Source organism: Felis catus, chromosome A2 (genome assembly GCF_018350175.1).
Source record: "Felis catus isolate Fca126 chromosome A2, F.catus_Fca126_mat1.0, whole genome shotgun sequence".
Lineage (NCBI taxonomy): Eukaryota > Metazoa > Chordata > Mammalia > Carnivora > Felidae > Felis > Felis catus.
Genome location: NC_058369.1, coordinates 38,840,964 through 38,864,170, shown reverse-complemented (window position 1 = coordinate 38,864,170; position 23,207 = coordinate 38,840,964). Strand labels below are relative to the sequence as shown.

The following is a 23,207-nucleotide window of genomic DNA, read 5'->3' as shown; positions in this document are numbered from 1 at the left end:
CTTGATTTCAGGTTAAGGCAGGTTTCTTTATCATCTAATTTATTCACCATGTGTATAATGAGATCAACATTTATAGTAACTGTCCATTTGTGCCAACATAGAACTGCAGTCAGGTTACCCATGATCCTCTCTCTCTGCTGGGGGCCCTCGTATGGGTGGGGCTGAAGGGGCAAATTAAATCTTGCAAGGAAGAGTAATTTAGTCACTTCAAATGTAAAACCTGGTCTCTGAAGGGGATCGGAATATGCCACCCCCTAAAATGCCACTTTAGCATAGGAATTATTTTGAGCTGGAGACAGTTGAGAAAGAGCAGACACAAGAGGAGCCCTCTACCCTCCTGTCTGCCTGACATCAGGGCATACATTTCCCTTTTTAAGGTGGCGTAAACTTCCATTTGTAAGGGTATCCCCCTTTCTTGTCACTTGAGTCTGCATAGCAAACCTTACTCAACAGCCATCTCTACCATATATGTCCTAGTCACCTCCCCAACTTACCACCTGTCAGGAGCCCCGAACCCCTTCTCCTTCGGCCAGTCACTTTTCACAGTGTATCACCCTTCGTTATACTAGTGTATAAGTCCAACCACTTTCTCTGGGCTTTCACTTCCATTCTGTGAAGCCCCTGTGCACTTAAAAGTATCAACATTGGGGCGCCTGGGTGGCGCAGTTGGTTAAGCGTCCGACTTCAGCCAGGACACGATCTCGCGGTCCGTGAGTTCGAGCCCCGCGTCGGGCTCTGGGCTGATGGCTCAGAGCCTGGAGCCTGCTTCCGATTCTGTGTCTCCCTCTCTCTCTGCCCCTCCCCCGTTCATGCTCTGTCTCTCTCTGTCCCAAAAATAAATAAACGTTGAAAAAAAAAAAAGTATCAACATTGACAAAGACACATATACCTGAGGGCCTTATTCAGGAAGCCAGATGCACGCAGCTCTGATGTCTTTCCCCAGGCTTTTCTGGGGGCTCTCTCCTCTCAAAGTTTGAATTCCACTTAGCTCCCCAATCCAGACTTTGCATTTTATTCAGTGACTTCCTGTGTGGTGAGAGATTGCCCTAACACCCTATCCTTTATTTTATCATCAAGCGATGACCAGACCAGAGAGAACTTTGGTTCTCTCTGTAAGTCAGGCCTTTTTGGAATTCAGAGCAAAACCCCTTTCTCTATCAAGTGCCCAGCTCTTGCCAATCAGAAGCACTTGGCTTTCAGCCTGTTGTGTCTGCTGTCAGTTAAAAATGTTCTCTAAGTTCTTCAGTTGTCTTCTTTGTTCTGGATTCTTTCTGCCTTCCTCACAAATATCGTGGATCCAGTTGGTGGGAAGCAAGCTCCAGACAACTAGAAATTCATTCCTAATAAAGGAAAATATTTGCATATTATTTTTAAAAAAATACTCTTCTGGGGTACCTGGGTGGCTCAGCTGGTTAAGCATCCAGGTCCTGATTTCGGCTCAGGTCATGGTATCAGGGTCCTGACTTCATACCCTTTGCTAATAGCATGGAATCTCTCTCTCCCTCTCTTTCTGCCCCTGCCTCCTCTCAAAATAATTAAATGAACTTAAAAAACTGCTCTCCTGCTTCATATGCTATGGCCCTTAAGAGAAATTCTGAATTTTGTTTTTTTGGGGGGAGGGGGTATAATTTGCTGGGCGTTTTTGTTTTGTCTTACACCCGGTTGCCTGTCACAGCATGGCATTGTTTTCTTCTCTAGTATTTTCAAGTATATTGTCTTTTTCTATTCTTGAGAACATTCCAGTAGAAACTCGAGGAGGAAATGTGTCAGTTTTTCTGATAGTGAATGATGATCTGTTTGGCAGACGACGGTCAGGTGGCTCCAATCAGAACTGGAGGATTAGGGATTCATCAAGTGGTCACTACTGTCTAGTGAGTCTAACCACATCTTGCTTCCTTACTTTAGGCAGATCACAAACTTTGACTTCACCTTGAATCATTAAATTATGCAATGAAATAGCTGTTATCTGCTCATTATGTGGAGAACGAGGTTGGGTTTCAGGGGCCCCATGAACTGTGAAGGTGATCCTGAGAACCATGGTCCTAAATCCAGGTAGACTTGCTTGGATTTTCACCTCCACTGATGAGCCTACCTCCATTCAAGGAAGGTGCCAGAATGATGCTTGAGAACGTACCCACCAAAGCGCAGACTGCAAGGGCAAGTCTGGCCCTCATATATGCAGTTCTGTTCCCCCAAGGACTCATCACAGTGCCCTGCCCCTCACTGGTGTCTGCAGATGTTGAGCAAACGAATGATACCTGACTCTTCTGCCTGTCCTTATCCTTGAGTGATCATTCAGGCTTTTGGAAGAAGCACTTAAGCACTGTACAGAAACACTGTGCTTACGTCTGCTTCAACCTACTATTTGCAGGCCACTTAGAATTAATGATGAGAGTTATAAGAATCCTAAAAGCCATTTGGCTTTTGAAATCTATTTGCAGGTTTCTATCTGTAGTAAAATTTAGGTGCTTGAACAAAAATAAAAATGTGTTACAGAGAATATCATCATGAGTTCTCAAGCTTCCAGTGAAATAGCTCTTTTACTTCTGTGGGTAGGGCGGTGTAAGGAGCTGGGCAGTGCTGGATTCCTTCCTCAAGCTATTTCACCATCATGCATACAGTCGTCTCCTCTTGTCCAACAGGAAGTCATTCCGAGGCCTCCTGTGGATGCCTAAAACACTGCCTTGTGCCGAAGCTTACATATACAAAGATTTTTTTTTTTCCTGTGCAAACATACCTATGATAAAGATGAGTTTATAATTAGGCACAGTAAGAGATTAACAGCAGCGATGATAAAATAGAACAATTATAACTATACACTATAATAAAAGTTACACGAATGTGGTCTTTCTCTGTCTCTCAGAATATTGTCCTGTAGTCAGCCTTCTTGTGATGATGTGAGATGATGAAATGCCCACATGGTGAGGTGAATGACAAAGGCCTGTGACATAGCCACTAAGCTACTATGGAGACCTTCTGCTCTTATGTCAGAAGGAAGACCATCTACTTCTGGACCACAGTTTACCACGGATAACGTAACAAATATTCCACACATTGGATAAGGTTTGCAACAAGGAAACAGACCAGTTTAGTGCCGCACATTTTAAACGGGGCTCTTTTCAATGGCATCACCAGATGTTTTGCTCCTGTTTTGTGTTCACACACAAACTCGTAAATATGTGCCTTGACAAGTACCTTAAGTCAGAATTCAGTCTATTGCTGTACCTTCTTGGGCTGTAGTCTCCTGTCAGATGTGCCAAGACTAAAAAAAATCAGCTGTCTGGTTTAAAAGAGAAACTTTGACAGCTACAAACCTTAGCACGATCCTTCGAGTGTTTTCTTTCTGGATGAGGAGAATATTGTGTTGTTCTTTTCAAGGTGCTTCAGACACTCAGTGAAATGCCAGGATACGAGAACTTTGGAAGGGGTGGGGGACAAGGGCAGGTGCTTTGTTTTGGGTGCCCCGTTAGGAGGCGTGAAGGTTAACAGCACCAAAGTCCTCTTAGTAAAGGAGGGATTTTTATTCTAGCATAATTTGATCCATAAACTCTACACAGGTCACTGCCACATCATTGCACAAGTCCCAGACTAGAGCTAACCTGCATACTCAATGTGGTTAAGGGCATTTCCTGGCAGGAAGATATCTCTAGCAGGCATCCCTCATTCTGTGACTCCTTGAACTGGTCTGTGGCTTCCAGGATTGGAGAAGGATGTGCCTAAAACATATAGTAACGTTTTCAAAGGAAATAGCATAGTATTTAAGAGCACACATTTTGGGGGGCACTGGGTGTCTCAGGCAGTTAAGCCAGGTCATCATCTCGGGGTTCCTGAGTTTTGAGTCCCGCATCCGGCTCTGCGCTGACAGCTCGGGGCCTGCTTCAGTTTCTGTGTGTGTGTCTCTCTCTGCCCCTTTCCCACTCGTGCTCTCGCTCGTTCTCTCTCTCTCTCTCTCTCTCTCTCTCTCTCTCTCAAAAATAAATATTAAAATATTCTTGAAAAAAAAGACACGTTTTGCAATCTAACTGTGGGGTTTCAAATTCACTCTCACACCCCAGACAGATATTGGAGCAGTGTTACCATCTCCACCAGTAGCAAACCATTATAGGGCGAATACCTCCATAAAGACAGATACCTGTTTGGGGGCCTGCTGTTGTTACCACTGACCTATTTTCAGCTCTTCCCCATGTAGCACCACTTCTGTCTAAGGATCAAGATATTCTTGATAAATCTACTGCCAAGTAGTTTTCTCTTCTGTTTTTTTTGTCAGGTGGTTTTCTGACTTAAAGTTTGTCTTACCTTTCATTGCAGGTGCTCTTGCCATTAACTTGGCTTTAACTTTTACACCGACAGGCTTGAACACCTCATAAGGAGTACCATCCAGCCTACATAAAAATTTCATTTACTGATATTACCCCATTGAAAAGGCCCCAGGATTTATTTTTCTAGTTGTTCTGCTAATTGTGCTTTCCTCACATCTACTAGGAAACCCAGCCAATCCCCCTTTACTGACCTCACCACACAGAGTGATAACTCTTGTTTGCGTAGTAATTCTACACACGGAGTAGATGATGTAGTGGTACTATGGCCTGTTCCAAACGGTCTGAGAAGGGTTTTCTTATTTTAAGCCTAATCCTCGTCCCAATCCTAGTGGCCGTACTAAACAGCGACTCTGGAACAGATTAGTCTCCATGCCTGCATTTCCTTATGTGGAAAACAAGAATGATAATTGGGCCCCTAAATGAGGTTTTCAGTAGGATAGATTCCACGCGTATATAAAAGTTCATGGTTAATGGGGCGCCTGGGTGGCGCAGTCGGTTAAGTGTCCGACTTCAGCCAGGTCACGATCTCGCGGTCTGTGAGTTCGAGCCCCGCGTCGGGCTCTGGGCTGATGGCTCGGAGCCTGGAGCCTGTTTCCGATTCTGTGTCTCCCTCTCTCTCTGCCCCTCCCCCGTTCATGCTCTGTCTCTCTCTGTCCCAAAAATAAATTAAAAAACGTTGAAAAAAAAAATTAAAAAAAAAAAAAGTTCATGGGCCAAAGCCTGGTGCTCTCGCTGCTACTCTTACTACTGTTAGTATTATTCTGTTATTTTTATATAATCTGGTTTTGTCTACTAGCCGCCCTGTGTCTTAGTTAGTTCCAGCTACTATAATAGAATACTACAGACTGTTTGGCTTAAACAGGAGTAGACACTGGTTTCTCTCAGTTCTGAAGGCTAGAAGTCCAAGCTCAGGGTGCCTGCGGGGTTGAGTTCTGGTTTACAGCCAGCCATCGTCTTGTTCTATCTTCACACCACGGACAGAGGGCTTGCTTTTCCTGTCAGGACACTGATCTCGTTGTGGGAGCTCCATCCTTCTGACCTAATTACCTCCCAAAGACCACCCTTCCTGATCCCATCCCATTGGAGGTTAGGGTTTCCATATATGAATTTGGGGAGGACAGGAACATGGAGTTCTGTTTTGGGCAACTTGTTGCTTTAGTACCCGAGCTGTTCCCTGTTCATTCTAGGAGGGAAAGGAAAGGAGACAGTACCTAAGGTGATCCCTCTCTGCCTCCTCTTCTATAGCTATCGCCTAATCCAGAGTGGAACAGTCTCCTTCGGGGCTTAGAAAGAAGGCGGGTCTGTGTTATAAGGAAATACGGTTCATTACATGGATTCAGCACTACGGTCTTTGTTAGATGCCATCGACCTGCCAGAAAAGTCATTAGCAAGGTCCTTGCTCAGTTATATGTGGAGATATGTTGCATAGGAATGTTTGTTTAATAACCATAGCTTCCTGAAGCATACAATTTGGTCTGACATCAGCAAGGAACGTTCTTTAATGCTATGTTACATTTTCTAGTAGGGAACTAGAAAGAATACTGAAAAGAAAATCTATTTTGAATGGTTAAGACTTGATGAGAATCTGATTTTTTTTTCTTTAATGCATTAATTTTATAATCTAGTGGCATTGTAAATCAATACTGGGTATATTAAACAAAGTGTTTTTCTTTTGAAGATATTCTGGAGTGTGTACAATAATATCCCTCCTGTGACTAGCCTGCCTTTGAGATGTAGTTATCATTTAATGAGAGGAGAGAGGCGACCACTTTGGTAAGTGTCTAACTTGTAATTTGAGGTTAAGGTGGGAGGGAAGTGGTCGTGAACCTCATAAAATATTTACCTCGTGCCAAATTGGAATGCCAAAGTAATTTTCTCCTGGTAATGATGGAAAGTAATTTTAGCTATTACTTAATTATGAAGGAAGCTGCTGCTCACGGTCTCCTTCACCTTGGGCTCCAGGATGATTCGTGTTCCCCACTGCACACCCCATTGTTGTCTCACCAAAAATAGGTCATCGTTAGCATGCAGAAGTTAGGGTGCAGCTCTTTGTGTGGAGTGCTGCTTCTTTTGGGTGTGTTCTTTCATTTGCTCATTAATGGCCTGGACAGTGGAGTGAAAAAGCCTAGAGGCTTTCGGGAGATGAGAGGAACAGATGGAGTATCCAAGTCTGTTGTATGGTTGCTCCCCAGAGACCTATCTCACGTGGACCACATAAAGAGCGTCGTGATCCAGGCCATGGCCCGGGGTCTAGATGAAGGTATCCTTCTTTAATAGCTTGGTGTCATGATGAGGTTGGCAGACAATAAGCCAGTTTGCTTAGGCTGGAGTCTCAATTAGTAATCCGTTCTTATATCACGTCCCTCCACTGTTCTGAGTTATTTACTCGTTAATAAAATGGAAATAGGCCCTGGCTCATTTGGTAGCCAATGACAGAAGCCTAACGTGGGCCTAGATAGATAGATAGATAGATAGATAGATAGATAGATAGATAGAATTTGTCTTTGTCCCTGTAAGTGAGCTGTCCACTGGTTAGGGCTGATTTCTGGCATATCTGAGTGCTCAAATGTTATTAGGAATCTGATGTTCTCCATCAGATTTATTATGCTTTCCTCTGGGTTGATTTAATTTTTCGGGCAGGTTTTCCCATGTGTGGTGGCAAAATGGCTTTCCTGAGTTCCAGGCTTACGCCTTACGTGTTGAATCACGGTCAGCCTTCGCCAGACCCATTAACATGCCAAGGCTGGCTCTCCTTGGCTCACCATGGGCCCTCTTTTACATCACTGACCAGTGACTGGGACTAGGAAGAGGCAGTTATTCTCCTAACCAGACCTGGGTCATAAGCCCTCTTTTGAGGCTAGGATGTGGAATCAACCCTGTTGGAATGGGTCTGATACAAAGTAGGGGACAAGTAGCTCCTTAAAGGGAAATTGGGGTACTTTTCCCAGAAGAGCAAGCAGATACTAAACAGGAAAACATAGGAGATGCCCACCATGGGGGCCAAGTGTCCTATTAGGCATACAGTACAAGGTTGATACGAAAATCAGAGGAGACAATATCATGAATGTGGCTCTGAAACATAAAGGTGTTTACATATGGAAAGCCCTGTATTAATTGGTCTGTCCCCAGATAGTGTAGGGAACATCTCATCTCCGCCTCCTTCAGGGTGAGAAACAGGTGTCCCATCACCACCCCTGCCCTCGTGGCCCCTGAATCCCACTTTCTTCCCTCCCTGTCTCCACTCTGTTCCTTTCTCTTTCATCTGCTTCCTTGTCCGGTGAAAGGATGGAGGGAGAGTTTATTGAAGAATGTTCTATTGTTTGTTGTTTTTAACGTCACCTGTTGTTGAACTAAATGCATGTAATTCCTTAATCCTTGAGTATAAATTTAAACCTTGGTCTCTGATCCAGGGAAGAGGAGAGTAATGCCAAGGGCGGCGTCTGGAAGATGAAAGTCCCCAAGGACAGCACGGTAGGTTAATTCTGACCTTTTTCTAGAACTGGCTATGGTTGCGATTGTTGTTGACTGCATATGGTGAGCATCTTGGGCTTTTTAGACAGTCCACCTGGTAGTCTCAGAACAGGACTGGGGGTGAGAAATTCTGTTCTGACCTTGGCGATTTTCTGCCTCACGGTGTCACCTTGAAAATGTAGTATCGTGTTTCTCTAGAGGGATGATGTGGTAGTGTGACTGTATCGTAAAGTCTGAAGAGCCACATACCCACAGACCTCCCAGAAAGGCTGACTGTGGCGGTCATTTCCTCACCAGCCATAACTAACGTGTGGAAGTTGGTGTACATAGTGAGAAGCAGGATCCCGCCCACCAAGGGCTCACTCGTCCTTCCTCCCCTGATGTTGGTGCAGAGGCAGGAGATGCTTGGAAGGCCAAGCGTCCTACCATTCTTGGGGGTTTTGTGAGAGGCTGTCCCTAGCCTCCCTGAGGGGCTGATGAAAGCCTGGTTGGTGGGATGCTTGTTTCTAGCGGCCAAGCCTCAGAAACCGAGATTTTCTAGGAATGGGCTCGCATTCATCATGCAGACTGAAAATGAACACGCAAACCTATTCTTAAGCTTTGGGAAACCAAAACACTTCTTTGAAAATGGATGAAAGGGCAGAAGCTACCCAAGTCACCTTTTCATGGTTTCTTTTATGTGGATAAGCTCAAAGAACTGCAGTGTCTCCAGAGACCCATAGGTTTGAGTCATTTCCCTAGAAGCACAAACCTAAAGATATGACCGGATTTATTTGTGAATGATGCAAGCTGTCGCCAAGATGCGCAGCTCCAGGATTTGCCTGGTGTTTGGCTTTCCTAAAAAATGTCAGCGGAGCGAACAACCAGGCCAGGCCTGTGAAGCTCCTCTTGCCCCCCTTTCGAAGGAGGGAACGCAGAGAATGGAAGAGAATGAGAGAATATAAGTTGTTTTTCATTTTGGTGAGAACGCCTTTTCCTTCTCAGGTTCTTTATTTACCCACACCAGGCTTTGAGTTATGGTAGAAACAGTCGTGATGTCAATGTGTGCTAAATGGTAGCTGTTGTGCACCTTGGCCCTTCCTCTCCCTGGCCATGTGCAGTCACAGATAATAACATGTTCATATTTGTCCAAGTGTCCTCATGCCAAGAACCTCACGCCCTTTGAATTGTGGAGGAGTGGGAGTGTGGTGGGCCAGCCTTGTCTGACGCGCCAGCGAGGGCAGGGAACTTCCCCTTGCCCCTGGCTTCCTTGCGACACCCTCAGCTTCATCACCAACAGTGTAAGACACTGCACGTGGGATAGGTGGGGAATGGAGAAGATGATTTCGAGAAGGGAGCATCTAGGAAAGGGAAAATAAAATCCTCCTTGACAGTGAAAGGTCACAGTGCTTAATTGCTATCCTCTTGGTTAAAAATTCAGCGAGGCTGCTTTCAGCTTCTTAGAACATAGTAATAAACACTATTATTAATAGTTAATATGTAGCGAGCACCTGGCATAGAGCAAGCCTGCAGCTATTTGCTGAACGGAACTTAACTGTTAGGTTCTGTTGCTGCAGTCACAGTGCTAAGCCCTTTGAATGCATCTGTTGACTAATTTCATGGTCACAACAGCCCTGGGAGGCCAGCCCGTTGTTATTCCCCCCTTCGCCTAAGGAAACTGAGACTCCCCGGGGTTCCTCACTTCCCCCGTTAGAGACTCTGCAACCTGTCAGGATTCAAACCCAGTTCTGAGAGAGCTCAGGGCCTGTGAACTCTGGCAAGGACGATAAATAGGACCAAGAACTTTTCAAAGGGGAATAACTGGAAGCACTTCTAGGCCTCCAGTTACCTGTGAGTGCACGCTGGGTGCTGACTGGATGGCCTTAGGAGATCTTGGGTGGAAGGGGCTCCAGGTCTGTCACTTGTAGGAGGTGGATGGGCCCACGTACTGATCCTTCCAGGGATATGCATAAACAGTTGGTCTCCAGTGGATGGAAATCTGCAAGTCTCTAGTATTCCCTAAACTGGAAATTTCCTTAAGTGCTCATCACTTGGGTCGCTTTTTAAGTACCTTATAAGCTGCAAGAAAAACAGAGGGAAGGAAGGGTTTGGGAGAGAAGGATTTTACTAATAGCATTCAGCTGTAGTCAGGTGATCCATTTTGAATCAATGAAAGGTAAAGGAATTGAACATTATACGTTTGAAAACATTCTTCCCCCACCCCCCATTCTTTTGAACTTCATACCAGGTTTTACTAGAGATTGGCTTTGTGGCTTTGGACACAAAGGCTTTGGACACAACTCTGGACCTCTCGTATGTCTCTGTGTAAGGTTATCTGTAAAACAATACAGTATGTGCCAATAATGGGAGTGTTGACACCTGTGATCTGGGGATGTCTGTGGGCTCCAAATATGGGCATGAAAAGTGCATATGAAGCTGAAGAAAATGTGACTTGTTTAGCTCCTGGAGATACTTGTCTAAAAATATCTATGTTGTTATTGGTCTTTTTTTTTGGTTTTTTTTTTTTTTTGGTTTTTTTTTTTTTGGTTTTGTTTGTTGTTTTTTATTCTTTTCCCATGCCAGTCCACAGTTTGGAAAGAATTGTTGTTAGCGACAATCGGGGAACAGTTCACAGACTGTGCCGCTGCAGGTAAAGAAGCCCGCACCATCGTTCCCCCGCTCATGTGTGCTTGGCTTGTGCTTGTCCCTCGGAGAGGTTTGTTTTTGTGTGTTTGGCTTTTGACATGTTTCGAAGTTGTTTACTGTGTAACTGTGAAGTTACTTAGGTTTTTTTCATGTGATCATGGCATTTCGTGATGTGTGTGTGTGTGTGTATGTGTGCATATTGACGTGTGTGTTACATGTATACATATGTGTGTATGCATATATTTTTTCCCACATAGCTCATCTTAATAGTATCCATAAACATCTGTCCAAAGTAAATAGCAGAAAGAAAAGAAAATTTGGTATCGTTTGGCTCTTAACACAATTTGGGGGAGGATTCTTATTCCAGTTCCTCCAGGGGGGGAAGTGCCTTTGAGGTCTAGCGGGGTTTACAGTTAGTCAGGCACAGCCCTTTCTGTCCTCAGTTTTTTCTCCCTTCCTCCTGTCCCTCTTGTGGTCCCCTACCTGAACAGACTTAACAAAGGCCAGGCAAGGATGTGCCCACCATTATTACAATTGAAGCTGAAATATAAGGTCTAGAGGCATTTTCAAATATTGAGTGAATTTCTCCAAGCCTCCATAAGCCCATTTTTATTTTGCTCTTTTTTTTTTTTTTTTTTTTTTTTTTTTTTTTTTTAAATCATGAAAACACTGAAAGAGGAGAATTGAATTGTTTGTTTCAAGTTTGGTTTTCTTCCTGGCTAGTTCCTGCAGAATGCTCCTGAGGTAATATTTAGAATAACAATTTACCTGCTCAGCTTTCAGGTAAAAAAAAAAACCTTTTTTTAGGTAAATTAGTACTGATTAATTAGTCCTCAGATGTCTTAGTTGGTACTGTCTTCAGGCCCGTCCCCCCTCCCCAGGCCACGCCAGTGTCATGGCTAGTTTCAAATTCATCTACTAGCAGTCTCAATAATTCTCCTTTTGTTTTGCTTCCTTATTACACCAGTTTTCATTCCCTTAAGACAAAACCTGGGTTAGGATGAAATTGTCTTAAAAGTACAGGTTCCTTCTGTTTTAACAGGGAGTCATTAGCAGCTTCACAATATGAAGCCAAAAATGCGTCCTGGGTATAATTATAAACACATAAATCCCTGGGAGAGGAAGTTTCCTGTGCAAATTATTCCTGTTTCCAGAACCAGGGAAAATAGTCTAAGTAATAATAAACAGCCAGGATTGAGTAAAGAAGGCCTGTTGTTCCGCGGTTGACTTAGGAAGCGAGTCCACTATTAACTGTCCGTTAAGCATTAGCTCTTCTATTAAGCTGGCTCTGCCCCCTGAAGCAAGTCGGCCAGTTTCTCTGGGCCTCCCTTCCCCCACCTTTAAACAGTGGCTCCTCCTAGCTGTCATGGTGCCAGTACCCTAAAATAATTAGGGTTTTGCTGGTCGATTCTACTTATGAATATTACACGTCCGCTGATGGATCTGCCTTTGCGTAAGAGTTGCAGCCTTTTACCACGCCGCTTCTGAAAGTGCTATGCTAGTAGGATCCACCTAGTTACTGACAGCCAAGCCAAACCGAAATCCTGACGCCTCAGCAGAGTCAGCATCCATCAGTCACAGCACCCTCCGGCCAACAGTGTAGAAGTAGGCCCTACCCAAAGACCAGACAATGTTGATGTTTCCTACACAGCTGACCTCGTGTCTCCGTGGCCCTTCTTGGAAATAGTCAACTACGTGTAGGGTTTCTCTCTTTACTTGGTGATTTTCTGTTCACATAGAAGTTTTAATAGTGAGTTTTAGCAAGTATACGTTGGAGGTGTAAGTTTTTTTAAAAAATGAGAAACCTGAACTAAAACAACATTTTTGATGCAATAATAAGTTTCTCTTGGCCAAGGAATGGCCACCATCAGGTCCTATTTGTTCTTTGGAAATTCTGGGTTAAATGTGACATATATGCAGCAAAATACACAAATTGTAATGTGTACAGCTTGAAAAATATTCATGAAGTAAACAGGTTCCTGTAACTGCATTCTCAGGGAGCAAGCAGAACATCACTTACCCCCCAGAATCCTTCCTTGCCCTCCCTTCCCCCAAAGGTGGCCACCCGATCTGGCTTCTGATACCATAGGCTGATTTTGCCTGTTTTCAAACATTTATATAAATGGCATCATTTAGCGTCAAGTTATACACATTTAGCCAGGATCAATGCAGGGAGGGAGGAAAGGAAAGGAAGGAGGAAACAAAGGAATTATTTTACTAAAGACGAATTGCTTTAGTAAATTGAACATGCCCTCACTTAAATTGTATTAAATACTAGAATGTTTTAACCCCCAGAAGACAGCTGGAAAAATTGACGGTATAAATATTTAGATATATGGATTTAGAGCAAATTAGGCCAGTTAGACAAAGCATATTATTCAAGGCAAAATTTCCTAATTTTGATAATGCTCATCTTTCGCATTTTACTTATAGATGTTGAGCATGCAAGTAGAGAGAGCTGACCGTGTTTCATTAATATGCCAGGAGCATGCAAACCAGGAGTCAAAACTCTTTACTCAAGTCATTTTCCTGTAAATTAACATACAGTAAGTGGCTGCAGGGGTGCATATTATGGTACGACAAAGCCTTACTTCCCCAGCCACCATTTTCAAATATCCACAAAGTGGACCCCAGTCCAGAATTTAGTTAAAGACCTACATTAATCAGTGTAGATGAGTGCTTTAATGTCCACTTACGGAAGCCCCAGAATAGCACAGCCAAACTCCGAAGATATTTACTCTTACTTTATATACAACGCTAACAGATGGCCGTTGGTTCTGTAGCCCAGAGTTCAAAACCCGAAGGGGGATGGCCAGGGAAAAGCGCTGGAGAGCAGAAAGAATGAAAAGGAAAGGAGCAGACAAGCAAACCACAAAAAAACAGAATGAGCCACTCGGAACACACAGTTTGGGGCCAGTTAGTATTGGGGCAAATAGCGCTCACCGCCCCACGATCTCTGAACGCTTGGCAGGCAGTCAGGAGAAATACTTGCTGTTTTTAACAAAGACAGTCAAGCATCGAGGAAAAGTTCATTTGAGTTCACTTGGCTTTCATAGGATAGAGCGTTATGCAACCCATTTTAGAAAAAGTCTCATCAAAACAGACTAAGAAATCAGTCAAAAAGCTTTGGTAACATGTTAAAAAGGATAAATTACTTATCTGGAAAATTCGTTTGGCTGGAACATGATGTTTATCTAAGTTCCTGGATAAATGTGATGTGACTGTTTCAGCTTTTGTCCACTAACTTGCTTTTTGTCCAACGTTTCCCCTTAGAAACAATATTTATTACAAGTTCTCTTGTGTCACCTTTTTATTATCGAGTCCATAATTTGCAGCTAACATGATAAGTGCTTAAAAAACAATGTAGACAGACTTGACATTATCACTCATTTCTTTTTTCCCTGCCTTCCCTCAGATGATGAAGTAATAGGAGTCAGTGTCAGTGTCCGGGACCGGGAAGATGTCGTCCAAGTCTGGAATGTAAATGCGTCTTTAGTGGGCGAAGCAACCGTTTTAGAAAAGATCTATGAACTTCTGCCCCACATATCTTTTAAAGCAGTATTTTATAAACGTAAGTGCTTCATTTTCAGTTATTACTTTCTAGCTTATTCTGTCATACTTTTAAAGATAGAGACTGTGTTGCAAATGAGATGGAGGTAGAATCACTCAAAATTCTATAATCCAGAAAATAATTCAATAAAATACACGTGTTTTGTTTAAAAAAAAAAGTTTAGTCTCAGAAATTAAAATGAGATTTTATTATCATCTAAACACATGAATCAGAAAAGGTGATACATATTGTATTTATTTCAGAAATTTAAGCCTGATCTTAAATTTGTCATTCTCAGGAAAAAAATTACCTTCTATTTGAAGCAACAATAACAAAAATGTTATTATATGAGCTGGCAGGTAGATATTCAATCATCCCTTCATAAACAGGAATTTATAATGTATAACATCTGTATTTGTGGAGGAACTTGTTCTGAGCGCGGGGATGATTGAATGTTCTACTGAAATGCTAATACTTCCTCATTACGGAAGACTGTGACACAGAACGAAAGAGAATTCACGCACAGTGGTGAAATGTTAACAGTATGAATAGGTGTGTGGACCCATTGTTTCCATCATGATTCATGTTCATTGCTTTTGTGTGCTCTTTTGAAAAAGTCATCTTTTTCATAATGAAAACACCCCTGTGCTTATTAAACCAATGTTTGGTAGATCAAACTGCAGGTTACACTTTTAACAGTGAGTTAGAGAAACGTACTGATAGCCCTACACACACATAGGATAAATTCCTACTTCCCAAACTACCCCAAGAGCCGATGACCCAATTTTTTAAACTCTGATATTTCATGGACTCTAAGATGCCCTTGACTATGGTGTCATTTTACTATTCGTAAGAAGGAAAAATAAAAGGCTCCCAATTAAACAATGACATTGTATTGATTCCAGGGGTCTTGAGATGTGGGGTGGGGAGTGGGGAGTGCATCTCAGTTTTGCTGAGATACACTCCATTGCTGTTTCCCAGCCCCTTGCCAAAAAGGAGGGGAAAAATCAAATGCTCTTTGGAGATTGTCTTAGTATCATAGAGGTTATTAAAACAAAGACCTCCCTCATAGGAATCCTACGTTCCCAGACCAAATGATTTAGATTTTAAGCAACAAGACTGACCTGTTTCTGTCGGTATTCAGGAGGTGCTCAGCTTCTGAATTTTAAATGAAAGTTTAAATAAAAGAGATAGAAAGATGGCCCTGCCGAAGTTGATTCTTGGCTGTGCAGTGTGGAAATTGCACATTTGCAGATGCAATTTTCCCTCCTTAGGGCACATTAATTGTATTTTCAATCCAGATATTAATTGAAAGGTCACCAGGGGTCTTTTCTGGTTTTTCTCCTTCACAAGCCTGTCTGGAAGAAGTGTGTTTCATGGCCATTTATAAATGGGGCTACAGCATTCTTTACCACCTTTGAACCAACTCCACATTTGACTCAGAAGAGGAGAGAAGCAGTTTGGAATCATTAAGTCAGGCACTCTGAATTTTTGTCCCCCCTTCAACGGTGTGACCTTGAGCAAGTCACATCTTCCCGTCTGTTCGCTTTCTCACCAAAATATCGAGGAGGTTCGTCTTAAATGATCTCCAAGGTTCCTTCTACTTCAAAATTCTCTCATTAAATTTCCAAGGAACATGGTTAGCAGCAGGTCCAAGATGATAGGAGTATATCATTAGAAAATTAAGCCACAGGGTGGTTAGGCTAGTTTTTAGGGCAGTGGTAATAATCAGGTAAGACTGAACAAGGATGAGTCACAGCTTAGTTGTTATGATGGCTTGAGGGGCGGTTGGGGGGGGGAGGGGAAGCCAAATCTGGGGGGAAAGTTGCAACATGGCCAGTTGAATCAAGTTGAATAGATGCCCTAAAGATAGATGCCATTGTGAAGTTTGTGAGTAATGCAGAACTGGCTAGGGTCTCTGTAGAAATCCATATTTTAATGGCATAAATTAACATTTAAAGACTCAAAGATTATTCAAATAAAAATTTGAATTGGAAAAAACAAGCAATTCTCTTTATTTTATATAAAGCAGGCAGTCCTTTACTCAGTAGGGTTATTATATACCACGTGCTGCAGAATTGATTTGGAAAAATGAGGTTTGTGCAGAAATCTTATTCACAGCATGATGGAGAACAGTCGTAGGGTGAGCTAAGTTAGAAATGGCCAACTCTCTGCTTTTATTCTGTCTTGTTAATAGGATCCTGGTGTAAGTATTCACAAGTGTACGAAAGCCAGGTGACATGGCAGGTTTTCCATGTGGAAAGAGCCCAAGCATATTTGGTCAAGACCTCCGGCAGGGGAGATGAGAACTGGGCCGTTGTTAAGTCATACATGATTTGGATACAGAGTAATTATTTGACTGAGAAACTCACAGTGTACAGAGACCCTTCCCCCGCCCAATCCCCCCCCCCAGTTCTACCCTCCCCCACAGCAATTCTGTCACCTTCTTTAGGGCAGCTGAATGACATCTTTTTGATGTGAGAATTATTTAGAGCAGAGGTTGGCAAACCATGAACCTTATGCCAAATCTGCCCCCTCCTTGCCTTCTTTTTTGTAAGGGCTGCAGCTAAGAATGGTTTTCACATTTTTACATGGTTGGAAAAAATTAAAAGAAGAACGACATTCTGTAACACAAGAAAACTGTATGAAATTCAAATTGCAGTGTCCGTATATAGACGAAGTGTACTGGCACCTAGCAGGGCCTCTTTGTGCCCACGTGGTCTGTGGCTCTTCCAGTGCTGGCAGTGGCACGGTTAATTGTTGGGACAGACACCGGATGGCCCGCAGAGCATAAAATGTTTATTCTCTGCCCCCTTCCAGAACAAGTCCTCTGACTCCTGATTTCAAGAATTCTCTATTCTCTTGCCACCAAGGCTAACCTAAGGCTGAAAGAACTTGTGTCTCTCAGAACTCGCCCAGTTCTGAATGTTCCATTCTGCTATCTCCATGGCCCATCACACTTGCATTATTCTGGTATCTCAGCTATGCCCACCCCAGAATGGTCCCTCACACTCAGAGCAATAAAAATCTCTGGACAGTCCGTATCTCTTGATTTATCCCTTGGAGCCCAGCAACCCTGAGAGGTCTGTTGGCTTCACCACTTGACCCAGCATCACTGTATATTTTAGTGCAGATCAGACCCCGTTTGCTTCAGTACCGGCCTGAAAAACTGTTTTAAAAAGAAAACAAAATCATAAAAAGTGAAATATTTGTAAAGATTTACATGTGAGAAGTGTTCAGTTAGATCATTTCTGTAGGCTGTCCTTAGGAATTTGGCCAACTCACAGTATCCCGAGAGCTCTAAGTGTGCTTCCCCCACAGGGTTTTATCCAAAGAATAGGTTGGGATGAACCTCCAGGATGATCCTGAAGGGAAAACGATCCCTTTGCCTACCCCTTCATCCCTTTAGACACTGGTCTGAAGAATTTAGTCTATACTAAAAACAGAGAATTGGGAGGGGCTTAACAGGTGAAGCCGGCCAGCCCATCCATTCACTGCCCATGGGAGGTGGGGGGAGGGGTGGGGACCGGAAGACAAAGCACAGAGAATTCTGATTTGCCTTTGGCTTTATTAGACCCAAGCCCCGGTGGCTTGTCCCCTTGAGAGAAGAGGACCTACCCTTGCTTTATGATGATGGTTAGCCGGATTCAGGAAGTGGATTTCCACCCTTGGCTTTTTTTGTCTTGGACAAGATGTTATGCATTTCATGAATGTCTCATTTCCGACTTCCACTTTACAAAATTGTTAAGTCTTTGAAAAATACTTTTGATAGCACCATTTTTTATTCTAGAGTTCCTAATTGTAATTAGTAATTTCATAAGCCAGGCAATAGGACTGGGGGGGAGATTTTTTTTTTTAATTAAAAAAGAAAATATGATTGGAAAAAATAAAAGACCCATCAGTTTTTTGAAACTTCATTTCCCACAGGGGTGCTCAGAGGTGGGGAGATGTAATACGATTGCTACCCGCTTGTGTTGTTCTTTTGTTTTGCTTTATTTTTGTTTTATTTTATTTCTAAAGATAGGTCCATGAATGGCCCTGGCGTGGGTAACATGGGGTCTCCCACCCCGTGCATTCTGTGGGGCACATTTTCCCCTGTAGCATGGGAAGACTTGCATATTTCTCTTCATCAGCTCGTGGGGATTACTCATCCTCTCGGCACAGCAAGAAGAAACAGGCAGCATGCCCATTGCTTGTTTATTCCTTGTTTTAATTTTCATTATTACGTTTCTCAGGAAATGCACGCCTTAGCTAACAGTTACTGGCACAAAAAGGTATTTGCATTCTTGCCAACATTTGGGGAAACTGAATGAGATGCCTTAGAGAAGGGTTGCCCCATCCTTTGCTTAAAGTTTTCTTTCCTTTTTTTCTTTTTTGTTTTTTTCTGTCCTTTAGCCCATGAAGAGCATCATGCTTTTGAAGGTGGACGTGGAAAACACTAATTGCACTCTAAAGAATTCTTTGTCCTTTGCTGATTGGTTTTGGAAACGGTCTTAACAGGAGGGAGAGTGAAGAGAAGACTTGCCGAAGCCCGATGCTGGTCCATTTAGAGTGGGTTTCTGCCCTTGCAGACTGGGCACTTAGGGCTCAAAGTGGCAGGTGGGGTTGGGGGAGACTGTGTGGGTTTCTACCGTCACATTATTTGTTTTTTTTTTATTTTTCTTTTTTGGCTTTTTAAATTCTCTGTTCTTTTCACTCTGGGCTTTTTTTTTTTTTTTTTTGGGGTCCTTTTAAATTTCCTTATTCAGTCTAATTATTGTTTTCTACACTCCCCTTTTATTGAGGCACAAGAAATCGGTTTCCCTTTAAGTAGCTCTGCTGTACCTAGTTAATGAGAATATGCATAATCGTGACAATACTGCTTTTGAAAACCACACTGTACTTGGAGGAATACTAGCTTGGTGAAACCTGTCTTGATTATTTGTTGTGACACATTCCTACACACTGTGCACTGGGCATTGTTTTTTTTTTCTGTCCCAGGAAAAAGAAAAACCATACTTAATCTGATTTTGCACTGACAGCACACACATCTTTTATTTTTCTTTACTTTTTAAACTTTTTTTTTTTTTTAGCAATAAAAAGAAAATAATAGTTGGGTTGCCTAACATGAAAACTTGTAATCACAGTTGAGTATCAGGATATAAATCAAACTCTAGGTCTTCAGACCCTCTGTGGACGTATTTCTAAGCACCATTTCAATTCGGCCTTTTCGAAGGATAGGCACAGAATGGTAGCAAGGAATTTCTCCTGGTAGGAAACCTTGTATTTCTGATTTAAAGAGGAGGTGATGTTTTTTTAATTGTTGGAGGTAAAGCTGCTTCTGAATTTTGGGTATGTGTACCCACCCACTTAGGGCTTTCCAGATGTATCTGAACACACTTTGTTAAATTATCCCTTTTTCCTGCTCACATTGTATGTCGTTTCCAATAATTAATCGTCCTCCAGCCTGGGCAGCTCGCCCCTGCCTTTTTCATTTAGGAGCAGCTGGGTCGATCTCATTTCCAGGATGAATGTGAACGTTGACAAAGTGGAACTCTGAGCGCATTCTGTTGATACTAATTTTTGGAATTGTTGATATATATTGTACTATGTTACCAAAGAAATAATGGTTTTAGTAGAAGGAAATGGCCATGCTCTGGAGCACTGAGCCTCTTTCCAAATGCACCCATTTCCCTCTCTTGACTCCGCCAAGCCTCCTACTGCTCTTACCTGAAAAAGGCAGGGGCGTTGGAAGACACTTCCTCTTGCTGGCTTTTTCTGGAGTCAGGGGAGCTGACACGTGCTTACACATTTCACACAAGGGCCCAGGGCTCAGAACTCGTACCCAGGGTTTTTAATCCCTCTTGCAGTATTGACCAGCAGAGAGAGGTGGGGCTACTTCAAGCCTCCAACCTGTGTTTGTAAATAAAATTCTCCATTCAAAAATGTAAACGAAACTTTCCGTGATATCTGTTTACAAAAGTTGTGCCCTTTTCTTGCATTACTAACCACATCAACCATAATCACAGTGACCATAGTTTTTAAAAAAACCCTTTGTTTCTAAACTGACTTTCTTCAGTGGTTTCAGAATGAGTCATAAGAATATCAGATCCATTTTTCTAGAGCCTGGAACTCACTTCTCTAAGCATTGTACTGACATCCAACTTGGTTTTAAATTATTCATTCAAGGATTAAAAAAAAAATTATTCTGAACACGAATTTAAATTCTTTTTTATAATATAAGTATTTTTCTGATAGATTAGAAAAAAGGATGATTGACCTATCTTCATTATAATTGTCATATATATTTCCATAAGTAAATGGATTTTGAAGCATTTTTATTTTTTGAACTTTATTTAAAGCGTTGTGGTGACATGTTCAACTTCTGCATGTATGTAGCCTTTGAAGAAAAAAATAAAATAAGTAGGAATGTTAGGCTCATATTAATGTTTTCTAGTTTCTGTTGTTTATGATCATGACACATGGCTTAACACACAAAGTACATTTTTGTCCCAGAGAACTTCTGCACCTGTTTCTGACCCTGTGGAAAATACCAACTGTGAGAAGGATTTAATTTGCCAGATGTTAAGAACCTATCATCTAAATTACTTTAAGAGTGGATTTTGTCAGATTTTGCTTTAGAAATTGTTTTAATTGAATATGTAGTTCCTATTAGACTTTGTATGAACTAAGCTGATTTAATCAGCCTAAAAACCTCTCATTACCTTCTTGGATTAAAGAAGCTAATACTCTTTTGAGATACAAGGAAATATCTTGTGGGGCATGTGACTTCTGTTTAGGGCAGCGTACCCATGCTGGGGGAAGTGGGAACTTGCAGTTGGATCCTGATGTTTCCGTCTGGTCCTTGCAGGTGCAGCCTGCTCTCTGCAGAGAGCCAGATGGAAGTCACAGCCCTGACTTTCTCGCTTTTGTCATTCCTTAGGTCTGGATGCAGAGCCAGGGTCTCTGATCGAAACCAGTATGCAGTTTTCTTCTCCCATTATCCCATACTAGGTTTGTTAGGTTGTAGGTGCTTGCTTACACTGGGGAAGTTATACCCGTTTAATAAGGACGGATAATATCAACTTAAAGGAACTTGTCTATATCTTCACTTTTCTTCTGTAAGCACTTCCTGAAGTGTTGATTCACCCCATTTAAAGATTCCCTGCTGGACGTCTCCACATTTCTGAAATGAGGGGATGGTTTACCGCAAACACGTACATTTAACATAACGTGGCTATTAAATTCGTGGTAAAATTGACAGAGCGAAAGACACAAAAGCAAACACACCTCTAGTGAACTTTAAATAGTCTAACTTGACTCCTTCTCAACTTTCTTCTCGACTTTAGCTCATGTCTGCACCATCTACACAGTTACAAGACTTTATAGCTGAACGAAACTTTGGGTATCACTGAGTAGTGGACACAGTGTACAGGCTACTAGCAGAGACTTGACCAAACCTGTCCCTTGTGAAAGGACGTGGGGTCACAAGCGACAGAGCTGGGCATTAAAGTCTGTAGGCTACATACGCAGTCCAAGCTTCCTTGACCTGAAAAAACTCAAAAGTCCTGTCAACCTAACTCCAAAACGGCTCACCCCGATCAAGCACGCCATACCTCATCTAATCTGGCCACTGAGATGCCTGGACATGGTCAGATGTCCGCGTTATAAACAGTTCTCATTTTCTCTCTCTGGCTCTCAGTGACTAAAGTCATGCTGCAGGCTGATGTTTGCAAATAGCCTTACAGTGACAGGAGGTGGGTACTTGTCATGAGAAGCCCAGCTCATAGAGGGTCCCATCTTTTGTACTTAAACAAAAGTGACAACATTTGGAGCGATCACATGGTGGCGCTGCCTTCCAGCCAACAGTTCTGGCTCAGCCGTGTAATTTATCCAGCTAGGTTTGTGTAATTATTTTAAGATTTGAGTGCATTTTGTTCGTCTGGGTTTATAAAAATTTGACTAGATATTACCGATAGAACTTTAGCTCTCCTGTACCTCATAAAAATGTGTACAAGATCCAACTCTCTGGACCTGCTTTAAAAAGCTCAAATCTTAGGCTCTCCATGAGCCTCTAAGTAGTCACGAAGAGAAAGAACGAAATAAACATATAGGAAATACCAGAAATATTTCATCAAATATTGTGCCGCAAGGGAGAAGTAAAATCAGGGTTTGATTTTTGTTTTTATTTTTTTAGGGCTTTCTAAATATGGAACTCCTCTTTAAAAACGTATGTCTGCTGTTCACCTTCCCTGTAATGTATGTTTCTGTAAGATTTCACTCATTACAAATGAAAGTAGAGGACTGCCTGTAGGTAGTTTATTTTTGAAAAGAATACGTGCAGACCAATTAAAAATTACTTTAGAGTTTGGCGCCTCGGGATTGTAAGAACCTGGATCATTGCCTTTACAGCTGAGAGGGGTCGGAAGGTGGAGAGGAAAGAGACGGGAACAGAGGTGCAGTGAAGAGCCCTTTGAGCCTATGTTCCTGCGTAGCGTCGAGAGTGTGTGTGTTCTCACACTTGTACTCTCACAAAGAAGAGAGCTCACATTGGTCCTTACACAACCGATGATGCTGTTCTGTTTCTGCTTTCTATTTTTACATATGCATCCAAATCTGTGAGCGCTTCTTACTTAGGTTAGCTCATTCAAGCCGAAAGTCACCATCTTGTGTTGTAGAGATACTCTCATCTTGCTGACATGACTCCATTTTTGAAAGAAAATTCACAGTTTTTGAATTTTAGAGTGGAAGGGACCTTCGAGATCATCTACCAGCCCTTCTCGCCCCTTGGTGTGCAGAAGAACCTCAGGGCGCTTACTCGATACACACATTTCTCGGCCCCAACCCTAGAGGTTCTGATTCAGTAGGTGTGAGAGGCCTAGATATCTGCCTTTTCAGCAAAAGCCCCAGTAATTCTAATGTGGGTGGCTCCCAGACCTCACTCTGAGAACCCCTGTTTCATATCCAACCCCCCAGTGACAAATGAGGAAAGCCTCCCGCTCCCCCACGCTCTCAGGTGACCTGACTGGAATGCATAATACCAACAACCCTAGGAAGGTTGGAGAAAGCCATTATCAGGAAGACTTGAGAAGATGTTGCTCGTAAATAAAAACTTTATGGCTAGGACCACAGCAGTAATAAGTAGCCCATCTCGGGAAGTCCATGATATAAAACCTTTAATACAGAGTGGTGGCTTTTCTCTTTTCTAAATACCACTTCAGCGTGTTAAGAGAAAAGAAATTAATGTTCAGAAAAAGTAGTTA

General features: G+C 42.4%; 1 protein-coding gene across 1 annotated transcript in view; it reads left to right on the top strand.

Annotated features, from left to right (window-relative positions):
* EIF4E3 (eukaryotic translation initiation factor 4E family member 3) overlaps positions 1–20,387 on the top strand; it is a 40,061-nt gene extending 19,674 nt beyond the window's left edge. The window contains exons 3-7 of the mRNA XM_023249958.2: positions 5,998–6,092; positions 7,730–7,790; positions 10,353–10,419; positions 13,831–13,986; positions 18,361–20,387. Of these exons, the coding sequence (XP_023105726.2) occupies positions 5,998–6,092; positions 7,730–7,790; positions 10,353–10,419; positions 13,831–13,986; positions 18,361–18,407 (426 nt within the window). The 3' untranslated portion in view covers positions 18,408–20,387. The remainder of the gene's footprint in view (positions 1–5,997; positions 6,093–7,729; positions 7,791–10,352; positions 10,420–13,830; positions 13,987–18,360) is intronic.
* The last annotated feature ends 2,820 nt before the right edge of the window (positions 20,388–23,207 follow it).